This window comes from Verticillium alfalfae, genomic scaffold (genome assembly GCF_000150825.1).
Source record: "Verticillium alfalfae VaMs.102 supercont1.2 genomic scaffold, whole genome shotgun sequence".
Lineage (NCBI taxonomy): Eukaryota > Fungi > Ascomycota > Sordariomycetes > Glomerellales > Plectosphaerellaceae > Verticillium > Verticillium alfalfae.
Genome location: NW_003315037.1, coordinates 902,277 through 914,151, shown reverse-complemented (window position 1 = coordinate 914,151; position 11,875 = coordinate 902,277). Strand labels below are relative to the sequence as shown.

Sequence of the window (11,875 nt, the reverse complement as noted above, 5' to 3'; positions counted from 1 at the left end):
CGGCGCCGGTAGTTGTCCACTGAAGTTTCCACCTGGGAAGAAGCAGAGACACCTTTTGCTCGGCATCTTGTGCACGGGCACTAGGAGAGAATTTTCTTGCTGCAACTGCTCAAGATCACGGCGACTCGTCGTCAAGGTTCGCGCCGTCTCCTCGCTGCTCGCGAGGGCCGTGTCTCGCTGCGTGTGTGCCTCCTCGAGCTCCTTCTTGACAGCCATCAGCTGCTGTTCCAATTGGGCTCCAGACACGCGGACCTCCTCCTGCAGCGCGTTGATCTTCTGGTGCAGCGCGTCTCGCTCTGTCTCCCAGTCGGCAGGTGCGGCGTCGGAAGGCGCGGCCTGAACCCGATCCTCGAGATCTTCAACTTCCGATTTAAGACGCGCGTTCTCAGTCTTGTAGCGAGCAAGCTGCTCCTTAAGCTGCTTGAGCATCTTCTCCGTGCCCTTGACGTAGTGGACGGCCGACTGGTAGTCGTTCTCAAGCTGCGACAACTTCTCCCGATACGCATTCTCGGTTGCTTCCAGATGGCTGGCGTTGCGTTGCGTGTTGTCCTCGTGGTTCGATGCCGCCGCATGCAGCTGATCTTCGAGCTCGCGGATTCGGGCTTGTTCAGGCGAGTTCCCACGGGGACTGCCCACACTGCGGGAGCGTGGCATGCCATTCGGGCTGATCCCGCGTTCGATCAAGATGTCCTTCAGAGTGTTGTGCTGGACGCTCATGGCGTTGGTCTCAAGCTGTTGGTTTTGAAGCTGGTGCTTGAGGTCCGAGTTGAGAGCCTGTAGGGACTGAGTGTCACGGAGGGCAGCCTGGAGTTGTCGGCGAATTGCCACGCCTTCGCGGCTGGACTGCTCTTGGTAAACCTCAAGGCCTGCATACGCTCCTCGGCGGCAGCGACAGCTTAATCAGCTGCCACGTCTTGCCTCTTGTTGATACTTCCTTCACCAGCGCATTGGACGCGGCAAGCTGGCTCTGGAGAGCCGCGAGGCGATCTGAGTCTGCCTTGGTCGCACCGCCGACATCCCGCGTAGAAAGTTTTTCGAATCCAGCCATGACAGCCGACGGTGAGTCCTTGCTTCATGGGCATGTTTCTTCCGAGATCTCCTCGGCATCGCGGAGACGTTGTGTGACAGCCACCAGCTCAGCAGTGCGAGCCTTCGTGTTCAGCCTTGAGCTTGGTGAATTTTGCCGTCGATCCTTCTTCCCGCAGCGTACGTTCCTCGTCCAGCTTACGTTCGAGGAGCAGTTTCATTTCGGCAGAAGCAGCCACAGCCTCTCGCAGCGAGTCAAATGTTTGGTTCTGCTCCTTGGAGTTGCCGATCGAATCCGTGTACTTGGTTTGGAACTCATCCTTCTCCACTTGCAAGAGTTGCATCGCTGCTGTGACCTCGGCAAACTGGACAGATTGCTCGCGCGCCTCGCGCTGTATCATGTGGAGTTCAGCTTTGAGACGCTCCAACTCAGGCGAGTTCATCGTCTTGTACGACTCCAGCTCGGCCATGCGCTTCTGGGAAGCGTTGGTGGTATCATCGGCTAGCTGCGAGCGCGTCTCTCGGCCTCGAGCTCGGTCTTCATGGTTTCCAGTTGGGCCTGCAAGCTCTTCTGGTAGTTGAGAGCGGCAGCAAGCTTCTTGCTGATCTCGTTTGAACGGTCATCGGCATCACGATCCGAATCGAGTTGCGGGGTGCTGGCCGTGCTACCGCCCATGTGCGCAGCGAGCTTGGCTCGTGAGTACACAGCTTCTTGAATCGCAGCGTCACGCTGCTTTTCAGCCTCGGCAATCTGCTTGGCTGCGAGGATCGCCTGTTTGTCAACGGCGCTTTGGACGCTTGCAAGCTCGGTGCGCATTGCCAACAAAGCCTCAATCAACGGCTTGTCTTCGTCATCGAACGTTTCCGTAGCCCGACTATCCAGGACAGGACTGAGCGTTGCGTTGGGCACGTAGCCGGCCTTGCGGGCGAGTTCCAGCTCAGACGCGTACCAGGCGTTACGGTTACGCGAAGAGTCGAGCTCCTTGAGCAAGACGACGGTCTGCGAGTTCCGGCCTGATGACCTTCGAGACAGAGGGTTGCTTGGTTGGCGGGTCGGTGGAGGGGGCGAGGCGGCTCGAGGTGCTTGCTGAACTGGTTGCGCCTGAACTTGTGTTTGCTGCACCTGCTGTTGAATTGGCTTAATATTGGGCTCGGCCGTGCTGTCGACCGACCCTTGAGATCGGTTGCCCTGCCGAGACCTTGACTTAACAAGCTCCGCAGGGGTAGACTCCGACTTTGAGCCTGTTCGCACGACTTGCTGTGTGGGCGTCCGCCTTCCGTTGACGATCGGTGATTCAACCTCCTTTGCCACGTCTCGAGTCACGGGTGATTGTCGTGTTGAGCCGATCTGAGGAGAAGAGGTTGTGGCTTCACGCTCCGTCGAGGGCCCACGACTCCTGACTAGGTTCGAAGTCTGCACACTAGGCTTGGCTGGCGTGGGGCCTTGCGGTGGAGGACCGGCGGGAGGAGACGACCCAGCGCCGCGAGGTAGCCTCGAAGCTGCTGCCACACCTGCGACACCTGACCCATTGACCTCGGGTGTGCCTGGCCCGGCGCGGAAGCCGTTCGGAGGGCTGCTGATCCCGTTAGGGTTTTGAGGGGCCCCAGCAGGTCTCCGGAGCTCGGGAGGCCCCTGCGATCCATCCCTGGATGCCATTGGGCGCGCTGGATTTGTTTCGGCGGCACCGCTGGGTCTCCTGGCTTGAATGCCCTTTTGCGCGTTTTGTTGCTGTTGCTGCAGTTGTTGCTGCTGTTGTGCCTGAGCATCATTTGGATATCTAATCTTGGTCGTGTCCAGTGTATAGACAATGCCAAGGTCGCCAGCATTGACAGGCGCAGAACTCGGTTCTCCACCAACCACAACAACCTGCTTTCCCACGGTTGTCATGCTATGGCCAGATCGCGGCGATGGCGACGGCCCCATGTTTTGAAAGGTGTACCATCGGCGCGAGGTTATCCTGAAGGCAGCCAGATCGCCGAGGTCAGCTCCCTCTTCCGTCCGGCCTCCAAAGATGTACATGACATCGTCAACGACAGTAGCGGCGTGCCCCTCGCGCGGGACGGGGATATATCCTATGCAATCCATCTGCGACCACTCATTAAGTGCGGGATCATAACACCAGACATCGTTGAACCACTGGTAGCCGTTGGTGCCACCAAAGCTAAGTCATGATCAGTCTATGTTCTCTCCTCACGGCCACTGGGCGACTTACAGGTACATCTTGTCGTTGTAAGTTATTACCGAGTGATTCGTTCGCGCAGGAGGGATCTGGCCTGGAGGAGGACCTCCGCTGTCGCTGTTCTGGATGAGCAGTTCCCATCGGTTGTTGGGCATCTGTAACTGGTTGAGATCGAAAGCAGACAGGTCGTTCATGAAGTAACCCTCAACCTGCCCACCAAAGACGTAGATCTTGGAACCAAGGATATTGAGCGAGTGGCCGTAGCGTCCTGAGGGGCGGGGCCCTGAAGGCAGAGCTCGCGACCATTGTCTTGTGGCTGGTCTGTTGTCAGTACAGAGCGACGCACAACGGGCAAGTCGCCAGGTTGTTGGGAACTTACAGGTATTGAGCAGGTACAGGGTCTCGTCGAGGACGTCGGTTTCCTCCACCTTGGTATCTCCTCCGTAGACAATAAATGCGTTACCAACGAGAAGACTCGAGTGACCGACGCGAGGGCCAGGGCCTTCGGCTGTCGTTGCCAGGGGATAGCAAGCCATGCTCTGACCGGCCTCAATCATCCACAGATCTCCCTTGACCGTCGAACTGTTGATCAGCCCGCCCATCAGGTAGATGTCGCCCTCCTTCGACGCCACCGAGTTGACGGCGGCGCCATATCTCGGAAAAGGGGGAGGGTGTGCAGATGTATATGTCAGGCGTCGCTGCGACCAAGGGTACAGCGCAGAGTTTGGGTTCTGCTGTTGTGGTGGTGGCTGTTGCGTCTGCTGCAGGGGTTGCTGCTGAGGCTGCGACTGCATCTGTGGACTGTTGCGAAACTGCGCAGTCAAGGATTAGTACCTATGATGCTATACAAGGTGCCCGACACAATGCGAAATTTGTGAAGAAATTCCTGTGTTCATAAGGGAACTTACCGGCAAATCGCTGGGCGCAGACGGCGCCTGGTCAACACTGGGCCCCCGTTGGCGGCCGTGTGCTTGCTCTGGGCTTCCTACGCTGCCCTCCTCGCCGAAAGAGTTCATACTGCCGGTTGGGGTCGATCGTTGTGCGACAGCCTTTTCATCCTTGGCTACTCTGGCGCTGGCGCTCTGAATCGAGCCCTGGGACCCCGAAGTGCCATCGCGACTGGCGAGGGCCCGGTCTTGATTCTTTTTCGACTTGAACAGGAACGCCATGATGACTGGCTGATCACGCGCAAGCGACGAGGCAACGACCAAGGACGAGCTGTGGGTGCGCAACCACTCAACCAGGTAAAGTTGATGATGTTTGCTTTGGTGTTCGGGTGGTGTAACGACAGGACTGGCGCTCGAGCGACAGAGTGCAGGTCGTTGTCGTCAGGGGGCGTGGAAGCAGCTGGATGTTCGCGCTCGTCGCCTGAGGGGGGAAGGTGCTAGGCGACTGTGGAGGTGGAAGCGGGATCGGGAGCGATGCTGATGCAGGAACACCGAATGGAGTCGGGACTCGAGTTTGCAGGTGGCTGGGTTCGCATCGATGGCCAGGGCAGGGAACAGTTCGCGATGTTCGACCTCGCCTTTTTTTTGGGGGGGGGGGGTGTCGGCCGTCGAAGGGTTGAAGAGGGGGTTGGCGGAAAGAATGTTGGGTCGGCTGGCGGATTACGGGGGCTGGGTAAGGGGCTGCTTGTTCGTCGCGCGACTTGTGAGCCCAGGGCGTCGCAGTATCGTCAAAATCGTCAGGAGGATACTACAATTATGCGGAGAGTCGAGATACAGATGCGAGACTTCATCAACAGGCCGTCGCGCCTTCGGTCAACCTTCTTGTCGTGGTCGGAACCTGATGATGTCGACACAGGCTTGACAAAATTTGGGGAGTTGAGGATGAATGGCCGGCCGTCTTGGGGGGACTTGTCTTGGTGCACTTCGAGGCTCCTTCCCAGTTTCGGGGGGGGGGGGGGTGCTGTGTGCTGGTCACTGGCTACTGGCTGATGGCCTGCCGTGCCCGGTCCCATTTCCTGGGGGCGAGATACCTAAGGTAAGGTACCTTCGGGGGCTTCTGCACTGAGATGCGCTGTGCTGCGACGGTGCCGGGCCGTTCACACAGGCGTCGCAGCCAATGAGAGCCGTTTGTGACACCAGCTGATGGGTCGCCTGCCAAGCAGAAACATTTTTAGGGGGAAAGGGCACCAGAGTGGACCACCCCCAAGCCACCAAGTTGGCGCCTGTTCTGCACTTTTGAAGTGGGCTGCGTGCGAGGGGGGGGCGTCGCGGGGGGCTGGCAGCAGTACTCATGGGGTACCTGAACTGTCACATGCACCCTGACAGTCTCGCAAGTCTTTGACATGTCCTGCTCCCTGCCATCCACTCATCGTGGATTCCCGTCCCTTATGCAGGTCTCCGGCTTCAGGGGCTGACGGATGAAGGGTGAGGCGCAAAGGCCACACGACGCACACGCCCAGCAAACTCAACGAAGATGCCGACAGATGCTACAATGGGTCTCCGATGAATAGCGATGAGCAAAACTACATTCCACGTTAGGGTGACGTTGCCATCCTCGATCGCCATCTCGGTGCCTGACAAGGACACGGCAAGTTGACAATGCTGGGTGATAACACAAGGGGGTGTCAGTGCGCCGCGCGCGACTCGACGAACATATTTGGGTCGCGCGCATCTTTGAGGTGATTTCCCAGCGAACATCGTACAGCAAAGTAAATAGGGGCCCAACCGCGGGTCACCGCGGGTCACCTGTCACGGCTTGGTGCATGGCCCATTCGCAGGGCGACGATCAACTCAGAGCAGGCGACCCTGGTACTGCTCTGGCACAGAGAGAGAGAGAGAGAGAGAAAGAGATTTGCAGACGGATGACTCGTGCCTCCGTCTCCCAACAGGTCATCATGTTTCTTTGTCGCCTGTTCCGTTCCGTTTGAGACCTGTCTTTGCCGAGAAGGAAAGATCCTTGACGGCATCAATGTCTGTCGGTTCGTCTGACCCTGGACGATGGCAGGTCCCCTGGATCCCCCGCCTCGCCTGAATGTCAATTTCCAGAACATCAGTGGGCTCTCAGAACACGAAGCCCGGCCGCCCACCATTTCATCATCTTCAGGTGAGGGAATGAGAAAGCGCCTTGCCGAGAACCCCTGTAGACTGCATGCAGGTACGCTGGACAGCAGCATTGGTATTGTAGTGAGGCAACTGCGCGCGCGGCATGACCCACCAATGCGCAGGAGGCTAGGTACCTAAGGTGCAGGAGACTGGCACAGGAGAGGGGAAACCACTTCGCCGTCGGTGGAGGGCCAAAGGCCAAAGGAAAGATAGTGATAAAAAAAAGAATCATGTCCCAAGCTCCGGGACAAAAAGAAAGCGTGCTGGCTTGAATTGCTTGACCACTGCCGACATGGTTTGAGCGAGGGAGAAAGAAAGATGGGGAAACGAGACGACGTTATTGACCAGAAGCGCTATGTGACCTTGGTGACCAACCATTTTGATCGATCGTGTCGAAGCCCAGCAACATAGTTGCATTGGAACCCGTCTGCCACGAGGTGGTGCGTTTCATCTTCTTTTTATATGGGGAAGCGTTACAATCTGCAGACACAGGCCAGCGGAGCCCGTTGCTTGCTCATCGTCCGTGAGGACGGCCTGTCCTGCCTGGTACGGTACCTTTACTTTCTCAACACTGCTCATGGTATTGGGCTCTGGGGCTGTTTGGGCGTGGCCGTGGAAACACGTTTCTCCTGTTTGCATGTAGTCTACCATACAAGACAGCTCATCTGCCGTGACCAACGCCATCTTGTTCCACTCATTCGATACTTTCGCTGGTAGCCTTCTAGCGGCTATGTTAGAAGACGGACGATGAAGCAGATTCGGCATCTATATGAACCCGGTCTGTGGACCAGGCTCGGCAGATTACTTGTTCTCGGGACCTTGGGACGATGTTCGTCTTTCAATCAACTATCTACTCGGCTGCAGGTAAGGTATTGAATCCAGAGAGGCTCAGCGAACATGCTTCCATCTTGGGAGGTTTTTTCCTTACCTCCCTTAGGTACTTGAGGCACGCATTGCTGTCTCATGATGACTCATCAAATCCCACAGGGGCCGTTGGTCATGACATCTCCTACAACAAGGTGTTCGTCGGTTCTGTCGAATCGAGAAGCATGATGCTTGGTATTCAAAGATCACGCTTCAAGTGGACCAGTACGTCAGGTCGATTAGGTACATGGTAGTTGCACAGTCTCGAATGACTCGAAAATGTACAGGTCAGATGGCTATCACTGGAATGGGGCTTCCTTGCATAATGGCGCTGTGCACACGCTTCGTGAGTATCTGTCAGTGCATATCCAATTATCCCACATATTTAGCAAAACACTGCTGTGGGGTAGTAATGAGGTGCACTGCCGTGCCGAAAGCTGAACCGAAGCAGCCTAGCACGCTGCGCCTGCCCAGGTGAACCTGGTCGCCTCAACTGCGACCAAATTCGCGTCTGCCGCCTGAAGCTCAACGACACTCGGTCACGGCCGGTCTGAATTCGCCCCACGACAGACCCTCACTCATCCGCTCAAAACTACTCTTCAGGAGGACGATAATGGCGCTGGCTACCTCCGCTCAGTCAGTACACCATAGATAGAAGCCACCGCGCATCGCCATGGGAGCCGCAACAGGCAACAGCGCCCTTGCCGGATCCCCGAATCAGCACGCCCCGAAGCCATCCTCGACCTCAAACCAGCCGCGACAGCAGCAGCGACGGCAGCAGTCCACACCGGATTACCACCAAGCCAACGGCGGCCTATCCACAAGTGCTGCGGGTGTGACAATGGCGACGCGAGCTCCGCGTTCGAACGGCATTCATACTCAATTGGGCGGCCCGGAGCTGAGCAAGATGCAACGACCGAGATCACCCTTGACTCTCAATCAGCGATCTAATACCCACACTGGTCACGAGACGCCCGATGCGCGCCCGTCAAGTGCACCCGGAGATAATCAGAAGCAGGATGCGGGGCCTGGAGGCTTCGCGCACCATCGCAACCCTGGACAAGGCAGCAACGGACAGCCGAGGCGACAGCAGCCCAAACCGCTGCTCCTCCGTACAAGGAGCGAGTTTGGCGTTCGACCGAACGATTCTGATCAGTCAGATGAGGAAATACCCCAATGGGGCGCGAGGCATGGCTTCGACGAGCTCTACGAATCGCAGCAGTTCATGGACAAGCTGGCCAATGTAAGTTTGAATCTCTCTACATGCCTCTCACGGGCAGCCCTGCATCCTTATCAGAGCCTGAGAGTTCCTGCAAGCAAGTGCGATCATGACTTGCGCGTTCCGAGCGGCGCAAACGAAGCATGGCTGTCATGGTTCTATGGTAACGCAGGGTTCACCATGTTGTAGACCATGGCCTTTTTTTTGGATTTCGAACCACCTATACCCCGATGTCCGCACCGACGGCTATCATCAGCAAGTGACCAATCTATGGAGATCTGTGTTGAGAAAGACATATGCATACTGGGCCACGGGGGTTCCGCTGCGAGATGACGCATTTGCTAACATTTCTCTATAGAACTGGTACATGTACTGGACCGACAAGCGCCACGAGTCGACGGGCAAGCCGAAGGCCTCGTCTCATGAACTTCAGGACTGGCGCATGCGCGACCGGCTCAAAACGGTGTCAGCTGCGCTTGCTGTGTGTTTAAACATCTCTGTGGAACCGCCAGATCAACTCAGAACGAACCCCGGGGCCAAGTTAGAGGCATGGACGGACCCTTACCATCCAGCACCCCAAAAGGCTTTGGAAAACATAGGAAAACAACTCCAGAGCCAGTACGAAACACTCGCGATCCGGACACGGTACAAGCAATATCTGGATCCATCGGTTGAGGAGACCAAAAAGTTCTGTGTATCCTTACGAAGGAACGCCAAGGACGAGCGAGTTCTCCTCCACTACAACGGACACGGCGTACCCAAACCAACCGCGAGCGGAGAGATCTGGGTCTTCAATAAGAATTACACCCAGTACATCCCCGTCTCGTTGTATGATCTACAGCATTGGCTGCAGGCGCCGACCATTTTTGTTTGGGACTGCTCTGAAGCGGGCAATATTCTAAATAACTACCACCGCTTTGTTGAGAAGCACGAACAAGAAGAAGATGAGCAGGCTGCTCGGGACTCCAATTACGAGAAGACGGCTTTTCAGCCATACATTCACCTCGCCGCCTGCGGTGTCAAAGAAAACCTGCCTACCAATCCTCTCCTCCCTGCGGATCTCTTCACGGCTTGCCTTACAACACCGATTGAAATGGCTCTGTGGTTCTTTGTGCTGCAGAATCCGCTGAAGACCAACTGTACACCCGAGCAGGCAAAAAAGCTACCGGGTAGACTCCAAGAGCGTAGAACGCCTCTAGGGGAGCTGAACTGGATCTTCACAGCCATCACGGATACAATTGCATGGACAACTCTACCTCGACATCTTTTTAGGAAGTTTTTCCGGCAAGACCTCATGGTAGCAGCTTTGTTCAGGAATTTCCTGCTCGCGCAGAGAGTCATGTCCGTCTACGGCTGCCATCCCCAGTCATTCCCCGAGCTTCCGGATACCAAGCAGCACCCGCTCTGGGCGAGTTGGGATCTTGCTGTCGACATGGCGCTGGCGCAGCTTCCCATGCTACAAAAGAAAGAGAACGATGGTATCGACTACGAGTATCAAAACTCGACATTCTTCACAGAGCAGTTGACAGCCTTCGAGGTTTACCTCGCAAGAGGTGACGCAATGTCACAGAAGCCCCCAGAGCAGCTCCCCGTTGTCCTGCAGGTCTTGCTTAGCCAGCAACACAGGGTTCGGGCGTTGATCCTTTTGGGCAGCTTTCTCGATCTTGGCCCTTGGTCAGTGCAGTTGGCCTTGAGCATCGGCATCTTCCCATACGTTCTGAAGCTGCTGCAGTCGGCTGCAGCCGAGCTAAAGCCTGTCATGGTCTTTATTTGGACTAGGATTCTCGCAGTCGACATCTCCTGCCAGCAGGATCTCATCAAGGATAACGGCTACAACTATTTTGCTGCTATTTTGAAGCCTACTGAAGCCCTTCCTGTCTCGAACAGCGACGAGCACAAGGCGATGTGCGCCTTCATTCTTGCTATGTTGTGCAGGGGCTACAAGCCTGGTCAACATGTCTGCAACCAGACAGATATTATGACATACTGTCTTGCCCACCTACAGCACCAGGACAACCCCCTACTTCGGCAATGGGCTTGTCTCTGCCTTAGCCAGCTATGGAACGACCTCCCGGAGGCGAAGTGGCGCGGCATCAGAGAGAACGCCCCGAGTCAGCTCTCCGTTCTTACCAAAGACCGCTGTCCCGAGGTCAGGGCTGCAATGTTGCATGCCATGACCACATTCATCGGCATCATCGATCTAACGGACGAGGTTGCGCGTGTCGAAGAATCCATCGCCTGGACGCTACTGGACATGGCGAACGACGGAAGTCCAATGGTTCGCCGTGAGTTCCTTGTCTTCTTGTCTCACTTTATTCTTCGCTTCGAAAGCAAGTTCATTGTCGCTGCTGTAGAGCAGCTGCAAGAAGAAAAGGAATACCTTCTGTTTCCGCCAGAAATCGACGGCTTGGAGAACAAGATGGGTCTGCATTACACCAGGCAGGAGAACCGCAATGTTGATGGAACCATCAAGCCTTCAGCACATGGTTTTGCACACAACACCGTCTTTGCCGCTTGTTGGAAGCATGCTCTTATGCTAAACGTTGATCCTCACCCCGAGGTCCAGCGCGATGCTACCACCATTGTTGACTACATGCATAACGCGTTGCTCGCGTCACCTGTCGGTGAGCATGCTCAAGCGTTGATGGACGACATTCGAAGAAGGGCGAAGCGCGCCTCTGCCAGAAGCCAGCACGCTGCTAATAATAGGCATGGCGTTCTCGGTGCATCACCATCATCCACAAACGCTCCACTGCCGTCCCCAGGACTCCTGCGTAGGACCGCGAGCTACCTGTTCACCGGCATGTTTGGAGCGAACGGAGCAATGGAACCCGGGAGAACCATGAACCAAAGCAACCCCGTTCCTTCTTCGCCTGGCCTACCTCGGAGTGCCTCTCAAAAGTTCCGAGGACCTGAGCTGGCTTCCGCTCCTCCAGACCAGATTGATCAGACCAACTACTCCAAATATCACACAGCCAACGAGCCCGTATCCGGCGGCTACGAAGAGCGCAGCGTGGGGGAAATTTCGTCGCTCCCTCTTCGCAGCACCTTCCTAGATTGGTCTGTAGAATACTTCCGTGAGCCTCAGATGAAGCCGAGTGAGTCGGATGAGCCGGGAAGTACGGAGTACAACGAGCGCCTTTGGAGAAGGTCTCGCAATGAGACGATTCTCCAAGACACCCAGCCCCTGAAGCAGTATGCCGGCAGCCACAAGTGGGACAATCAGGTTCGACTTATCAACAATGGCGCCCAACCTGCCAAGATGACTTTCCATCAGTTCGAAGACCAGCTTGCGGTGGCAGATAACGGCAACACTGTGTATGTCTGGGATTGGAAGAAGCAGTCACGTCTCAGCAAGTTCTCCAACGGCAACCCCGAGGGCTCCAAGATCAGCGACATGAAGTTCATCAATGAGGACGATCAAGGTTTCCTTATGACAGGATCCTCTGATGGTGTCATCAGGGTGTACCGAAACTATGATTCAGACGACGCAGGTCGAACTAGCGTCGTCCTGCGCGCCCTTACGCACATGGGAA

General features: G+C 56.2%; 2 protein-coding genes across 2 annotated transcripts in view; one reads left to right on the top strand and one right to left on the bottom strand.

The window, feature by feature from the left end:
* The window catches only part of VDBG_01749 (kelch repeat-containing protein), a gene marked incomplete at both ends in the record, with an annotated part of 4,763 nt that extends 388 nt beyond the window's left edge, over positions 1–4,375 (bottom strand). Inside the window, 6 exons of the mRNA XM_003007515.1 lie at positions 33–866; positions 1,229–1,564; positions 1,645–3,188; positions 3,240–3,522; positions 3,586–4,018; positions 4,115–4,375. Coding sequence (XP_003007561.1) covers positions 33–866; positions 1,229–1,564; positions 1,645–3,188; positions 3,240–3,522; positions 3,586–4,018; positions 4,115–4,375 — 3,691 coding nt within the window. The remainder of the gene's footprint in view (positions 1–32; positions 867–1,228; positions 1,565–1,644; positions 3,189–3,239; positions 3,523–3,585; positions 4,019–4,114) is intronic.
* A 2,708-nt stretch (positions 4,376–7,083) lies between these two features.
* The window catches only part of VDBG_01748 (WD repeat-containing protein mip1), a gene marked incomplete at both ends in the record, with an annotated part of 5,531 nt that continues 739 nt past the window's right edge, over positions 7,084–11,875 (top strand). Inside the window, 5 exons of the mRNA XM_003007514.1 lie at positions 7,084–7,120; positions 7,244–7,345; positions 7,408–7,466; positions 7,875–8,363; positions 8,698–11,847. Of these exons, the coding sequence (XP_003007560.1) occupies positions 7,084–7,120; positions 7,244–7,345; positions 7,408–7,466; positions 7,875–8,363; positions 8,698–11,847 (3,837 nt within the window). The remainder of the gene's footprint in view (positions 7,121–7,243; positions 7,346–7,407; positions 7,467–7,874; positions 8,364–8,697; positions 11,848–11,875) is intronic.